Source organism: Pipistrellus kuhlii, unplaced genomic scaffold (genome assembly GCF_014108245.1).
Source record: "Pipistrellus kuhlii isolate mPipKuh1 unplaced genomic scaffold, mPipKuh1.p scaffold_m20_p_27, whole genome shotgun sequence".
In the NCBI taxonomy this organism is placed as follows: Eukaryota; Metazoa; Chordata; class Mammalia; order Chiroptera; family Vespertilionidae; genus Pipistrellus; species Pipistrellus kuhlii.
In genome coordinates, this window is record NW_023425526.1 from 484,772 (window position 1) to 499,675 (window position 14,904).

At 57.4% G+C, this 14,904-nt stretch overlaps 1 protein-coding gene across 2 annotated transcripts in view; it reads right to left on the reverse strand.

Moving 5' to 3' along the window:
• AFF3 (AF4/FMR2 family member 3) overlaps window positions 1–14,904 on the reverse strand; it is a 459,937-nt gene that overhangs the window by 56,675 nt on the left and 388,358 nt on the right. For both annotated transcript variants that reach the window (XM_045587244.1, XM_045587243.1), the window contains one exon: window positions 1,086–1,272. In XM_045587244.1, the coding sequence (XP_045443200.1) occupies window positions 1,086–1,272 (187 nt within the window). The remainder of the gene's footprint in view (window positions 1–1,085; window positions 1,273–14,904) is intronic.

A 14,904-nucleotide genomic window follows, 5' to 3' on the forward strand; every position in this document is an offset into this window, starting at 1 on the left:
TCAGGGTGCATGGCAAGTGCTCAGAGCAGAGCAGGAAGGTGCTGGAAGAATGAGTGTGGGGAATATATTCCCCAGGATTCTCAGTGCTGCTGGAGGGGAGACCCTGAGGGAATTAAGCCCCAGCTGATCTCTCTCCAGTGTCCTCAGGCACAGGCTCGGGGCTGCGCACAGTGTGCCTGCGCGCTCCCTCTCACCGCCTCGGTTCACATAAGGGCTGTTGGCTTCGTCTCAGAGCCCATTTAGAAACGTGAGCCCCACGGTGCTCCCGTGGGTTGGTAGGTGAAAAATTAAATCCTACCATCCAGGGTAAGGCCAAATGTTTACACACGCAGGAGGAAACCATTTTACTCTTTCTGTAGACATGAAAGTCTGCTGTACAGAGCCAAGGGCTCGAGGAATTTGCCCTCACCCTCTCCCAAGAACCTCCATGCCCCGAGACACTGTTTAATATTTCCCTTTCCCCGTTAGAGCTGAAATAGCAATGTTTTTATTGGCACCTCATAGTGTTTTTATATGAGGCATCTAAGTCTCCCACGTAGGTACTCCTTATAGCTAGAAAAGGTTAAGTATTTGTAGGTTGGTGCTAACTTTTAAAAAACATTTTCACGAAGAAAGCACAGTTAAGAAAGTTTTATTAATACTTATAGCTCTTGTTCTTCTAACCTGTGACAGACTGCAAAAAGGTCAGGTCTTACCATGTCCAATCCATAACTCCTTCCCATGGGTCACAGGGGGCCATGCGCCCCATTCAGTAACCCACCCTGGCTGATTACTGACCCTGCTGACCCCCAGGGAGACCTGACCCCACTCCAGCCAGCGGCATTCCCAGCCTATTTGGAAATTCCTGGCCATCGAAATAGAGATTTTTGGAGATGAAAGATGCAACTTCTGTGCTCCCAAGAAAGCTCTGCAACTAAGAGAACCGCGAGAAGGGGGCAGAGCAGGGAAAACGATGAGCCCAAACCAGCCTGATAGGCTGTCCAGGGGCCGTGGCCTCGGGTCGTGGCTGTCGCAGCGCGGAGGTGGGCAGCTGTGAGGACCAGGGTCCGGGCTGACAGAGGCCCACGTGGGCCGTGGGGGCTTACCTCGGGGCTGGAGTAGTGGGCGGGCTTGCTGCCCTCGCTCTCGCTGGAGCTGCTCTCGCTCTCGGAGTCGGATCCCGAGCTGCTCTCCGAGTCGCTGGACGAGCTGCTGCCGCTGCTGCTGCTGCCGCTGCTGCTGCCCTTGCTGGAGGCCACTGAGGCTCTGCGGCTGGCCTGCTGGAGCCCGGCGCTGCCCGGGGGAGAGGGAAGGAAACGCAAGTGAGCAAACACACAGCACCCCGCAGCTGCCCCGCCACCAGAGGAGCGAGAAGGCACAGGCCGCACATTGGTCCACCATCACTTGGCACGCGCAGAGCGACCGTCAAGGTCGATCCTGCCAGTCCCGTGGTTCCATACGCGCCGATAAACGGGGAGTGGGAGTGGGTGCCCGTGGCAGTCGGGCATGCCATGTGTATGGCCATTCGGGGAAAGGCGGGGGAGGGGGGCGTTCAGACGGCGTTCTGTCCCGCCGCTGTTTCTGGGAACGCCTTTCCAGGGCACCCCAAACACAACCATCTACAAAGAGGCAAGGAAATCCAAAATGCTTGGAATGTTTTGTGAAAATTGAAAATGTCTGTTTGCTTTATTTTAGGACGTGGGCTGTGAGGAAGGGAACAGTGTTCCTTTCTGTCCTTCCCTGGTCTGCTGGAAGGTTCCGTACGGAGACGCAGACTGGGGCCCAGCGGTTACATAACCCTGCCCCCCCCCGCCCGCCCCCGCCTCCTCCCGCCTCAGACTGAACACCGTCTCTCCCCAGGAGCAGGCTCGCTGAGTAAACAGCCATTTTCCTCTGAGCCCTTCACCGAAGGACCGGAGATCCATCACTCACATAGTTTTATATATTCCAGACCCCAGGAGAGCGGCTGCCTCAGAGCAATAACATTTCAAAGTACACTACATGTTCACATTTCATGCTGAAATTCGCCAGGAAATTATATACGCAAGTTATATGTTCAGACAGAATCGGGAAAATGGACATTTTCTAATGGTAATGAATTAGCCACAAAAATTCAAATAACACACAGCCACCCAAACAGTGTTTGAGGCAAGAATAAAGTTTTTGGTACTCCCATTATATTCAACATTTTCAAAGTCTGTACTAATTAAATCACATCTGACTCTGTTCTTTCGAGGTCAAACGCTCAACCCAGAGAGGCAGCGACCACGTTCTCCCGGGACAAGGCTGGCTGCCCCTCCCACTGCAGCCATGGACCATGGGCCAGGCCGGCCGGGCGTGGCAGGGGGAGGCCTCGGTGCAGGTCGGCCAGGGACCATTTTCCCGGCCCCTTACGGCTCTGACAAATGCTCTGCCCAGGACGGAATGGCATAAATCCTCAGTGTGGGGGCGCGGGGAGTGGGGTGAAAGTGTCATTGCTCATTGGAACCCGGCTTCCAGGAACCTGACAAGACAAACACCGTCTTGCAGGATTTACCTGGAAATAAAAGCCATTTGTGAGCTGCGGGTCAGGGAGAGAGGGCGCTGGGACACAGCCTTGCCTGGAGGTTTTATTTCCCCCAGTGTCATGGCCACACCACGGCCGGACACATCCTTCAACGTCAGGCGGCATCTGCAGCTCCGCCCAGCCTGCCGGCAGGGACTGCTCGTGCGGCCTCTCGTTTGTGGCTGGCGTTGAGCGAGAGTCCTGGCTCTTTCGAAGGGAGGTTAGTGATCAAAGGCTGCAAAGTGGCTTTCTTCCTTATGGGCGAAAACCCATCTCTTCTGCTGGTGAAGCTGGGATGGCTCCTCTCAATGAAGTCATTACAAACAAAAGGGACCACCGGTCTCTGACCCAGCACGACCCCTGAGATCCACACGAACCGTTTGTCAGGGCCCCACCCCCGCAAACACTGGGGTGGGGAAACGCCAAAACACAAACCAACACCCCCACTAACACAGCCAAACAAACCCCAAAGCCCCAGAGCACAGCCACATGTGGCGGAGGGAAGAGATAGCTCCCGCCCCACTTCAGAAGCCTGGGAACCAGGACGGACAAGGAGCGCGCCGGCTGGTTTTGTGCCGCCAAAGGCTGGGTCCCTGATGAGGACGTTCTACCTGCTCCGGAGCCAACACAGAGAGCATGTGATGGGGTGCTGCGCGTGGAGTCCTCGGGGGCTCGCACCCAACGCGGCCGGCTGGCCTTTGGAAAGAGGCTCTTCAATCTCCGGGAGATGCCCGTGAGCCGTGCCCACCTGCCCTGCAGAGGAGGCCGAGGCCCAAGGAGACCCCGCCTCTGGGCTGTCAGGTCGGCAGAAAGCCTCACACTTTCCCGCTTCCCTTCCTCAAACTGGGAATTCCTCGACAGGGACAGTCTCACTGGTATACCCACTGTTTGTTTTTAAAACAGCGGGAGAGCCATGCATTTTAGGCTTCTCTCCATGCTTTGTCCACGGGCTGAGGCTCAGGATTGGGTAAGTTCGTGGTTCAATGGTCCGAGCAGAGAGCATGTCGCCAGGAAGAGTCTGGTGAGGGCGGGAGCCCCGAGAGCTGTGCCCCATCCTGGGACCACGAAACTGCCCGCACCCACCTTGGCGAAGGCCACTCCGAGGCACCGGGCACAGCCGGCCGGGCTGATAGCTCCCATCTCAGCACACGGAGCCCGGGGCCGCGGCGCGGGGAGGGGCAGTGAGGACGAGGAGCGGGTGAGGTCACACCGCAGGCCAGGACCCATCGAAGGGCCCTCTGGAGGCAGGAAATCAAGAAGACGGGAGGAGACGCACGGGAAAGCCCTTCCCGAAGGCAGACGGGGCTGCAGACAGCTAACGTTTCAGTGTGCCGAGAGACCTCGTGTTTTTGTACCGGAGATATTAAAGAAATAATTAAAAAATCTAACATTTCCCTGAAACAATAGCATTAGGATAGTTGACATGATGACACGGTGTGGACAGTGTTTATGCATGCTCTTGGGCCCTCTGCCATACCAGGAACACGGGGCAGTGGAGTCTGCAGACGTGAAAACATTGATGAGATCATGGAATGCATCTGTGTGCTGCCCAGCTTAGCACTGTACTGGGACATAGTAGTTGCTCACATGTGATCACTGAGTAAAAAAATCAGTAGAAGAAAAAATCCATCATTGGTTTAATGGGCTTTTTAGAAAAAGCATTTAACCTTTCAAAAAGGTTATACTTTCTCTTTGCCAATAAAAGAATATTTAAGGGGATCTCAGCTCCTCTGTGCTCTCCCAATTTTAACACTTTTCCTTTCAGAGACTGTTTCTTTAAATGTACCCTCAGTTTAGCGGAAACCGGTTTGGCTCAGTGGATAGAGCGTCGGCCTGCAGACTGAAAGGTCCCAGGTTCGATTCCGGTCAAGGGCATGTACGTTGGTTGTGGGCACATTCTCAATAGGGGGTATGCAAGAGGCATCTGATTGATGAGCCGGCCCGGGCCAAGTCTGAACACAGACGGTGAGAGGAAGGATCTGGAACCTCAGTGCCAAATCCCGGGGCTCACAGGCCAGGGTGCCTTGCCGGCCAAGGGCCGTGTGGGGCTGGATAAGTACCCATAGGCGTCTAAGACCACACAGCACGTGAGCTTTCCAATACTTCACAGAAGTCCTTCCATTTCCATAAACCCAGCTTCAGTGCAGGGCCCCAGACAGCGATGACACTGAGCGGGTCCAAGGACCCTCCCAGGGGAGGGGAGGGGCCCAGAGAGAGGCAGCATGGGCCGCAGTCGGCCACCATCATGTTGGCTCCCGAAACCCTCCTTCTAGCCCAAGGTCTGTCTGAGCAGACCGATTCCATCGCTCTCCTGTGTTTAAAGCAAATGAAGTAAGCCTCTGATGCCAGCCGCCTGTGGTGTTCAATCTGCATCTCACCAGGGAATACAAGATTCAGGATGGGGAGCTCAGGGGATTCTGTGGAAACCAAATTACGGCATCTGAGGGGCAGACTTGTGACTTGTTGGCTGTTGTAACCAGGCTGGTGTGTTCCTGGGATAGGAACTCTCATGTAAAAACTTCTCCAGGTTTTTGCGGGAAGGGCTGTGCCCACGGCTCCCTCACAGGCCCTGTAATAGAGCATGGCTGCTGGACTGCTCCAGCAGAGCAGGTAGGACAACTGAAACAAGCAAAAACGCAGCGAGGACCGCACACCTCCTGACCAGGAGCCCCCAGGAGGGCCTCTGCAGGACTGGCTAACCACCAGGCTCTGTGGCCTCACCCGTCCCCACCCTCCTTACTCACCACCACAGGGCTCGGCTCAGGCTCCCTCTCCTCACAGCCCCAAGGAGCTGCCACATGCATCACACAGATGGCCATGTCCAGAGGAAGGGACAGTGCTCTCGGTCTCCCTTGTGAGGAGACCACGCCTTGTGCCTCCCTGGCTGCAATTACCTCCCCTCTCCAGGGCTAACCAGTCCCACAGCAAGGCTCATAGGCCACTGAGACTGGCCTGGGAATTCAACGCTCACCCCTTAGGGACTGGACACCTCCCAACCTCCCTGAGAATCTGCCGCGGAGTGCGGGGTGCACTGGAATATGGCAAGTGCTGAATCTATAGTTAATGACAAAGGAAAACCTGGTTATGGGAGGGGAGAGGCCAGAGCCTCTCCTGTGCTCTCTGTGGAGTGACCTAATTTTAGTTACTTTCTCCTAGAAATGCTCCATATCAGAATTTCTAACGCGAAGCTGTGTGAATCCTATGCTAATTCTACCCCTCGCCCTCATTCAGCATGGTGAGCGGTGGGCAGGCCAAGAAGAACCCAGAGAATGTCGGAGCCGGAGGCATGGATGGTAGTTCATTGACTCACACGCTGTCCTGTGTGTGTTTTCTCCTGAGCACCCGTTTTCCCGAGGAGCTGACGTGGGCAGGCCAGCGGGCGGGGTGTGGAAGAAGGTGTTGGGCCTCTTGGCAGTGCAGCCTGGTGTGTGCTGGTGACAAGGCCCTGGTGGGGCAGTGGGAACTTGACCTTGGAGTCTGGGAATGCTTGGCTGTGGTGGCGGCACTTGCTGGCTGTGATCTCTGCTTCATGGCTGGATGCCCCAGGCGCGGGCACAGCGCGGTGCGGGCCCCAGGCCTCAGGAGCCTGGGTGACGGTGCACCTTGTGGGTCTCAGTGCAGCCAAATGCCCAAGTGCTTTGCAGGAAGGTTTTTTTCTTTTTTTAACACCTGCCCACAGTAGACGATTTTCCTGAAGGCGGCTTCACCGTCTCTAGTCTCCAGCTGAGACACAAAGCACCTGAGGAGCGACTTGGCTGCGAGGTGGTGAGGTGCAGAGATGCGCATGCGGCAGAGGGTGGGGTTCAGCCAGCCTTGGTGGGGGGCGGGCCGGCAGACCCCTTGCCTTGGACTCTGCAGCAGGCCGAGGCCTTTGTGGCATTCCCTCTGCGCTCCCCACCCACCCCCCAAAGGGAAGGTGTCCCGTGTTGCAGTGGAGCTGATGCCAACGTGGATGGGCCGGAGGTTTCTTCTCTGGCTGTGGGCAAAGTGACTTCGAGGCTAAGCCACAGGCATGACTGGTCCGCAGCCAGTCGCTCCCAGAACGCTGTCCCTCCGGCTGAGGGCGCTGCGGGCTTTTCTGCCTTAAAGCACGGAGCAGGCTGCCGCCTGTCCTGCTGCCTCGCACCCACTCCCTGCCTGGCACTGTGGTGGCGCAAGAAGCAGGGCGGCGGACGGCCCAGAACTGTGCAAAGGAGGCAGAGCCTGGCAAGTCTAAGTTCTGGGGCACCAGCCCTGGTTCTAAGAGCGGAGAGACCGGGACCACGGGGGGCCCGGCTTCCAGGAGGATCCTGGGAGGGAGCGGCAGCGGAGCCCGAGATTCGGGGGTGAGGGGTGGGGGGTGGGTGGGCGCTGAGGGCGAGGGCAGAACAGCCTCCGACCAGGCGGTGGAACCGCAATCCTTACTTTGGTTTATGGCGTCTGCACCACTCGAAGTGGGTGGGGGGGGGGGGGAGGGTGATGAGGAAAAGAGCTCATGGTAGATTGGGACTGACCGATTCTGTATGCCAGGCAAGAGGAAGTTCTCCAAGCCAATGCCCGTGATTTAAAACAGGACGACTACTCTGAGTGGGGAGCACTGCCCGGCCCGGCTCTGGTGCGGGCAGCCCAGGCCGGATGGGGTCTCCCCCACCTCGCTCTGCAGAGCTGGGTGCCCAGGACAACACTTGGGGACATCCGAGCTCGTGAGGGAAAGCGACACCCCACACCAGCTGAGAACGAGCTGAACCTGTGGGGGAAACCACCACATTCATTCAAGGGGAGGGCCTTGGACTCGGCCTTTGTTCCTTCTCAAGCTTGCTGAGTGGGAAGGCTGTTTGCTGGGCAGGCTGAGCAAAGAGGGAGAAAGGCAGTGAGGAGGTGGCAAGAAAAAAAAAAAAAAGGGATGGGGGAGAGGAACGACATAAACTAGAATGTGGTCAACAGAGTCTTATTGCTTTACTACCCTGGGCACATGGTGCCACTGAATCTGTTCTGTGACTCCAGCCCCGCCACCAGAGTGTGTGCGCAGTGCGGCTCCCAAAAAGCTCTCCCCGGAAAGCAGCCCCTTGTCCCCCTCCTCCCCAGCCCAGGACAGAGCCAGCCACAGGGCTCAGGAGAAGGCGCTGGAGAGGTCCTTGCCACAGGCCTCTCCCGCTGATGCTTTGCTTCATTTCTTTGATCAAATTCCTCTGCCTCAAGGGTAGCCCCACTTCCCCAGGGAGGACAGAACGTGAGGGAGTTCCCAGGAGGGTCTGGAGGGAGGAGCAGGAGAGGAAGGAGGGAGGAGCAGGAGGGGACCGGAGGGAGGAGCAGGAGAGGAGGAGGGAGGAGGGAGGAGCAGGAGAGGAAGGAGGGAGGAGGGAGGAGCAGGAGGGTCTGGAGGGAGGAGCAGGAGAGGAAGGAGGGAGGAGCAGGAGGGTCTGGAGGGAGGAGCAGGAGAGGAAGGAGGGAGGAGCAGGAGGGGACGGAGGGAGGAGCAGGAGAGGACGGAGGGAGAAGCAGGAGGTGACGGAGGGAGGCACAGGCCAGACATCGAAGCTGTGGGCGTAGTGTGCCTCAGTCAGTTCCAAGGAGCAGATGCGTGTGGGACCTCGGGGCGTGGGTGAGAGAAGACACCAGGAGCATCTTAGCACCTGGAGCCCGGTCCCCTCACCGGGCGCCCACTGGCACCGGAGCCCGGGAGCAGCTTTCGGGAAGCGGAGGAGGCGCCATTCCAAGCGCTGGAACGCAGTTTCCTCTTCCTCCCACGGGTTCTCGACGTCACAGCGTTTTTATCTGCTGTTTCCTGTGGAGCTCGCGGCACCGGGCACTGTGGGGAGTAGAGACCCCGCCGGCACCGGAGGACGGTCACACAGTGCCCGGCTGGGAGAGTGACGTGGAGCCAGGCCTCATCCCTCCTTCTGGGCCACCGCCCCAATCCACACGGGAAGGCGACCTCCCAGTGCTGTGACCTCCTCACTGGGCACACTGGGCACCTGGACCAGGGCAGCGAGAGGCTCACCTGGGAGAGCTGCCCACCGAATGGGCCCCAGCACTGCCGACTTGGGGTGCCTCACCCTGACCCCGTTCGCCCATGCCCTCTGGGGTGCAGGATGGCAGCGGTCCCTGCTCAGGGTGGAGAGAGGAGCACCCGGTGGGGCCGGGTGCCAGGCAGGGGAGCAGGCGGCTGGGAGCTCCTCTGGGTGGCGGGACCCTGTGAGCCAAGGGACGTCCACTCGCCCACGGGACTTGTCTTCACACAAACTTCCAGGCTGCAGGGCATTGTAGCGAGTACAGACCGTCTGCGTGGGCTCCGGAGATGCCCAGGCGCCGGCCCTGCTGGAGCTGCAGGGCTCTCCCACCTCACCCTGTCTACTCAGAGCGTCCACCCCGGCTGCCAGGCTCCTGAGAGCCTCGCCTGGGGGGAGGGAGGGGTCAGAGGGAGGAGGAGGACGCCCAGCTCCTGCCTGTAATGGAGGCCTGGACCTCTGAGTCCCTCCCTGAGTGACTCCAATCAGAGGTGGAGGCCAAGTCCCCCGCCACCTCCAGGGGACCAGGGGACTCTCACAGGAGGCTCTGCGGAGGAAGATTGCAAACAAGTGGGAGTCCCATGTAATTAAAACAGTTTTGAATTAAAATTGCCACTTTAGTAATTGCTTTCCTATTATAATATTTACTCCGCTGCCATTGTGTATCTTATCTCATTAATTACTGCTGGGAAAGTGAGGCAGGAATAGTTACTGTGGGATGCTAACCAAGGGGCCCAGAGGCTTAAGAAACAGCTTGAAAGAAGGTGTCACCCGCACACAGTCCCGCTAACAAGGGCCTGGACGCTGGTGGCCGCCTGCCAGAGGCCGTGCTCCGGCTCCACGGCCCGCTGTTCTCAGAGGTCAATGGAGGACCCCGCCCTCCCTCCCACCCCCACCGGCCTCATCACACACATGGCAAGGAGGTCAGGCGTTCTCTTCAGTGGCAGCAAGAAAGAGCTTGCACTTTATCAAAACAGACAGCACTTGGCACAAATAACTCAGTGAAATGGAAATTAGAAATGGCCCCGAAGGGCACAGGGTTGGGGTAGCAGGTTGGGGCAGCAGGCCAGGCTGCCCAGAAACTGGGAGCCTGAGGCGTCCCATGAGGGCATGCAGGTGAGAAGGGCAGGGAGCCAGTCCAGTCAGATGCCCCCTGCCCCCACCTGCAAATGGACCTCCCCCAGACGCCCCCACCTGCGAATAGTACCTCCATCAGATGCCCCCCGCTTGCAAATGGCACCTTCCCCGATGCCCCCAGCCTGTGAATGGTACCTCCATCAGATGCTCCCAGTCTGTGAATGGTACCTTCCCCACCTGGATTTCCAAATGGGCCCCACACTGACAGCCAGTATGACACACTCCACACACAGGTACACACTCGGAGGGAAGCCAAGAGGGACCATCGTGCAGGATTTTCTATTGGAAAGAGACGCTTGTTCTGAAAAGGGAAACCTAGTTTTCAAGGAAGCCCTCTGAGGAGGGAGACAGAATTTGAGCTGCACCCACAGTGTCTACACAGATGGCCTCCAAGAGCCTGACATTTCCTCATGGACTTCCCAACGGCAATCAGATACTCCTACAGAATACTTGTTTCCTAAAAAGATGTTTTTAATGATTTCAGAGAGAGGAAGGAAGAGAAGGACAGAAACATTAATGTTGAGAGAGAACCATCCATGAACTGCCTCCTGCCCGCCCCCTACTGGGGATCGAGACCACAACCCAGGCATGTACCCTGATCAGGAATCGAACTGTGACCTCCTGGTTGATGGGTTGTCACTCAAACACCGAGCCACACTCGGCCGGCCATTTTTTCTTAATGGTTTTTCAATCAAAATATGGGTTGGGTAGGGTTGCCACAGAAAATACAGGGTACCCAGTGAAATCCAATTTCACATAAACAGTGAATAAGATGTAAAATTAGGGACATAGTTATATGGAGACTTATTTGTTGTTCCTGTGTTTTTATTTGCTAAACCTGGCAACCTTAGGTTTAGTGTTCTTTCTTATCCATCCAATGTAAACACTGCAGGGCCAGGCACGGGGGAGACATCCTGGCAGTGGTGGGTGGTCACCAGGGAGGCGAATGACCCTGTTGACCCTGGCAACAGCACCCCTACTAAATAGTGAGCAGGTGGTGTCCTGCTCGCCATGTGGCAGTGTCTCCTGGGTTATTACACAGGATCCCGATGGGATGACATGTGAGAGGATTAATTATAACTGATCACAGACCGGGAAGTTTGGGAACCCGGAAGTCATCTTTCACGTTGCCAGAGCTAAATTTTAAGAGCAATGTCATTCAAGAGACATTATGATGGAAGGACAGTCAGAAGATACCAGGAACGGGGAGATAAACGATCATCCGAGTCCATTTCAAAGTCACAGAACCCAGGGCTGAACAATTGCCTTTTAAAGCTCCTCAGTAAGTGGACAGGGGTGAACAGTGGGCTGGCTGACCACTTTCCCAGGGAAACTGAAGTTGTTTCTATCTCCAGGCCTGCAGCTCCCACCTGCTAATTCAGACCCCAATGGCCAGACAGAGAGGCCAGAATGTCTATGAAAAGAAAAGTGTGAACTGCCCCCGTGCAGGCGTGAGAGAGCCGACCCCGAGGGTCTTCAGCGGCCACGGCAGCCGCGCGCCACGCCCCCGGGCGGCGCCTGCGCATCGGGGCAGCGGAAGGCGGAGAGGCGCTCCGTTCACAGCTGGCCTGGCCCCAGGGCTGCGCGGACAGAGCCCGCCCGCCTGGGGCGTGGTGCCCGCCGAGAGTGGTGTCTGCGAACCTGGGTCCACCTCCCCAGCGCCCGCTCCCTGTTACATAAAAGCCAGACGATCCCAGCAGCTCTCCTCTAGCCCCTCTTGCGTGCACCTTCCCTGTGTGTGGCAGGGGGGAGGGTGGAGAGATAGAGGAGGCGGACTGCACGCGGCATATGTCACTCCGGACTCCTCTTTGGGGACCGCTCATGGGGGAGGGCGAGGGGCCCAACCCCGCAGAAATGGGGCCGTCATGGGAGATCCGGAGCTCATTTAGGAGCGCGGTGCCTGCCAGGCTTCGGCATTCAAACGTCCAGCAGACGGCCTTCGCCAGGAAGCTCGGATAGAGACAACAGGAGGCGTGCCGGCGCCGTGGGAGCTGGAGAAGGGCAGGTTAGGGCGCCCACATGTTAAACACCCAGTAAAGTGGCAGCAGTGGGGCTGGGGAACAGCCAGAAGCCTAAGAGAGTCACGGGAGACCCACCACAGAAACAGGAGAGTCACGGCCTCTCACTCCCCTCGGGCCCTGTCAGCTGCTGGCGATGAGGGTGGAAGGTTGCGGGGCGGAGTCCCAGGGCCTCCCGCCAGCGGAGATGCAGCTGGGCCGCTCCTCCGAGGAGAGAGGCCTGGCCCTCCTGGGCCCCGCGGCCCCGGTGACCTTTCAGAGAACACGCTCAGCCAGCGGGGCTGCGGGAGAGTTACCGCCGGGGGAGGCCGCCGCCGCTGGGCCCGGGATGGAAGCACCGAGGCTGCGGGAGGGCAGCCTGAGCCCACTCAGGGGGCTGCTTCACAGAACCGGCTCCGAGGCCTGACCACGGCCTCACGGCGGGCAGAGCGGCACCACCTCCCCGCTCAGCGGGCGAGCAAAGGACGCAGAGCCCGCAGTGCTGGCTGCAGAGGGAGCTGGACAGGCACACGGGGAGCGTGTCCTCCGTGGAGGCGGGGAGTCCAGCAGCTCCTTACTAGACTGAGCTCACCAGGGGCAGGGGGCGTGCGAGGGGAGCGCCGGGGCCCAGGCTGGTTAAGCTGTAACTTGAAGGACAGGCAGGAGAGGCAGGGGTGTGAGAGGGGAGGAGGGCAGGGGTGTGAGGGGAGGAGCAGGCAGGGAGGGGGGCTCCCGGGAGGGTGGGCCCCCACCACAGGAGTTCAGGGTCACCTGCGGGGGGGTGGGGGTGGGCTTCCCCGCCAGCAGAGAAGGAGGAAGGACTCTCCAGGCCAGAACTCCAGCACCTCAAATCCGCGAGGACACCGCTTCCCTGTCTGGACGTGAGAGAGGGGTCCACCCGGGAGGGGCGTCTGGAATATCAGGATGCGCAGAGATGTACACTGTGTTTTTTTAAGCTTTTGGTCATGGTTTTACATACACAGGGTGTCCCAAACCATGTACTAACAGCTGATAGCTCAACAGATGTTTCTTTTCAGATTTAACCCTTTGGAATAAATAATTATTCAAAGTGTGTATACATTTTTGGGGGACACACTGTATATATCATATAAAATGGACCATTTTAATTATTTTCAAGTGGCATTAAGAACATTCACACTGTTGTGCTGTCATTCACATTATCTTCCTTTTTCTAAAGAGCTCACACCCTCCTAAGGCCATGCTGAGTTGCTGAGTCGCTGAGTCCCAGCTGTGGGCTCTGATCACAGGTTAAACCTCCCCCCTCCCCCAGGCCCTCCTGCTGCTCCTTATACCCGGCATCAGGTCCCCATCTTTCCTGGGCTTCCCCAAACCTGCTAAACCAACCAAATGGCAACCAGTGATTCCTGGGCTTCCCCAAACCCGCTAACCCACCCAAAGGGCAATCAGTGGCTTCACACGACTAATTCACTCATAAAGGCTGTAACGGTTTCTTCCAGGCTGTCCTGTTCTATTTGTAAAACACAAGTTCGGGAGCTTTTAAATTGTGGGTTATTTACCTGATAGAACGCAATGGCTTCCCAGGAGCTATTCCGGTGTAGTGTGGAGATGAGTGCAGGGGGTTTAAACGCTGATTTCAGACCTGATAGGCTGTATTTGCCCAGTCGGTGATGCGGCCTGTTCAGCTAACAGCGGCCAAGGGCAGGAACACTCACGCCTCTCAGGGGCGGGGAGCTGCCAGGCAAGGGGGCATCCTGGTGAGCATGGCGGGCCTGTCGGCCTCAGGGGACCTGTGGCCCCTCAGTGCTTTCTCTTTGATCACAGCCCCAAAGAGATCTTGACCCGAGATCCACACGTGATCTGAGAGATCGCGTTGGCGTTTGAAACGTGATTATTTGCTTTGAAATAATAAATGAAAACGGATCTTTGGCGATTGGCTGGATCAGTTGCAGGGAGTGTGAGCCTCCCGAGGCCCCGAGGCCCCCAAGTGGCTCAGGGAGAACAGGCTGGAGGAGAACCTGCCACAAAGTAGGGGCAGAATGACAGCAGTGGGGGGTAGTTCTTCGGATACGATGGTATCATTTTCCTATAATGTTGGCGTAAAAACATGCCCCATACAGTCCTAGCTGGTTTGGGTCAGTGGATAGAGCATCAGACTGCAGACCGAACGGTTCTGGGTTCAATTCCGGTCAAGGACACCTTCCTTGGTTTCAGGCTACTCCCTGGACCGGGCCCTGGTTGGGGCTTGTGCAGGAGGCAACCAATCGATGTGTTTCTCTCGCATCAATGGTTTCTCTCTAAAAATCTATGGAAAAATATTCTCGGGTGAGGATTAAAAAAAAAGCTTAAAGATACAAACAAAAAAACATGCCTCATACAATTGGTTACTCATGGTTCCACATCGGAAATCCACACTAGTATTTTTCTTTTGGTTTTTCGCCTCTTGGTGAAACTGGAAGAGAGTAGCATGGCATTGTGGGAGAGACTTAGCCTAATGGGCCCACAGGGCCCTTCTACTGCCGCCGGGTTGAACCGTGCAGAGGACACTGACAAGGGGACACTCTTCTCCTCCCACGTATGCAGCCGAGGACGTTCAGGCTCAGACGCTGACTCTTCGGCCCAAAGCAGATTCCAGCTCCGTGTCAGGATCAGACCCTCTTGCTTGCTCCTTGGCGTCCAGGCCGCCGTTGGCATTTCCCTCCTTCCCAGGAAGGCAGAGCAGAGCGACATGCTTGGTCGTTCTGGTTGGAAGGGCGTTGGGTAAGTCATCACCGAGCAGCTGCTTTGTAGGCAGGGCGCCCTAGCGTTCAAGGTGTGGCTCCTGTTCTCTCCTCCTTGTTGAGAACAGACACAAACGCATGAGGAAGCAGAGGGCAGATGCATGCCCGTGTCAGCGAGTGCGCGCAGTGCCCACGGCATAGGAGCTGTGGCAGTGGGGTACGCTGGTTATTCACGGTTTCTGTGGAAGATGAGGCTGGACCCAGGCTTGAGGAAGCGCTGTGGAGCGATGGGCACCCCCGCCCCAGTGCCTTGCCTGGCGGCTGCTGAGAGCCTGCAGGGCCCACCCCCCGGGCGGGGGCTGCTGCTCTGTGCTCAGGCCTCAGTTTGGCCTTGCTTGGGCCATTCTTTCTGCAGAGAAGGCTGCCCCCCACTTCTCCATGCTGGGGGGCCTGTCCTGATGCCACTCGTCCTTCACATGCCATCTCAAAGGCCCCTCCCCTTCCTCTGTGCTCTGAGTACGTCAGTGCCACACCTGTACCCGCTGGTGACACTCTTTCCC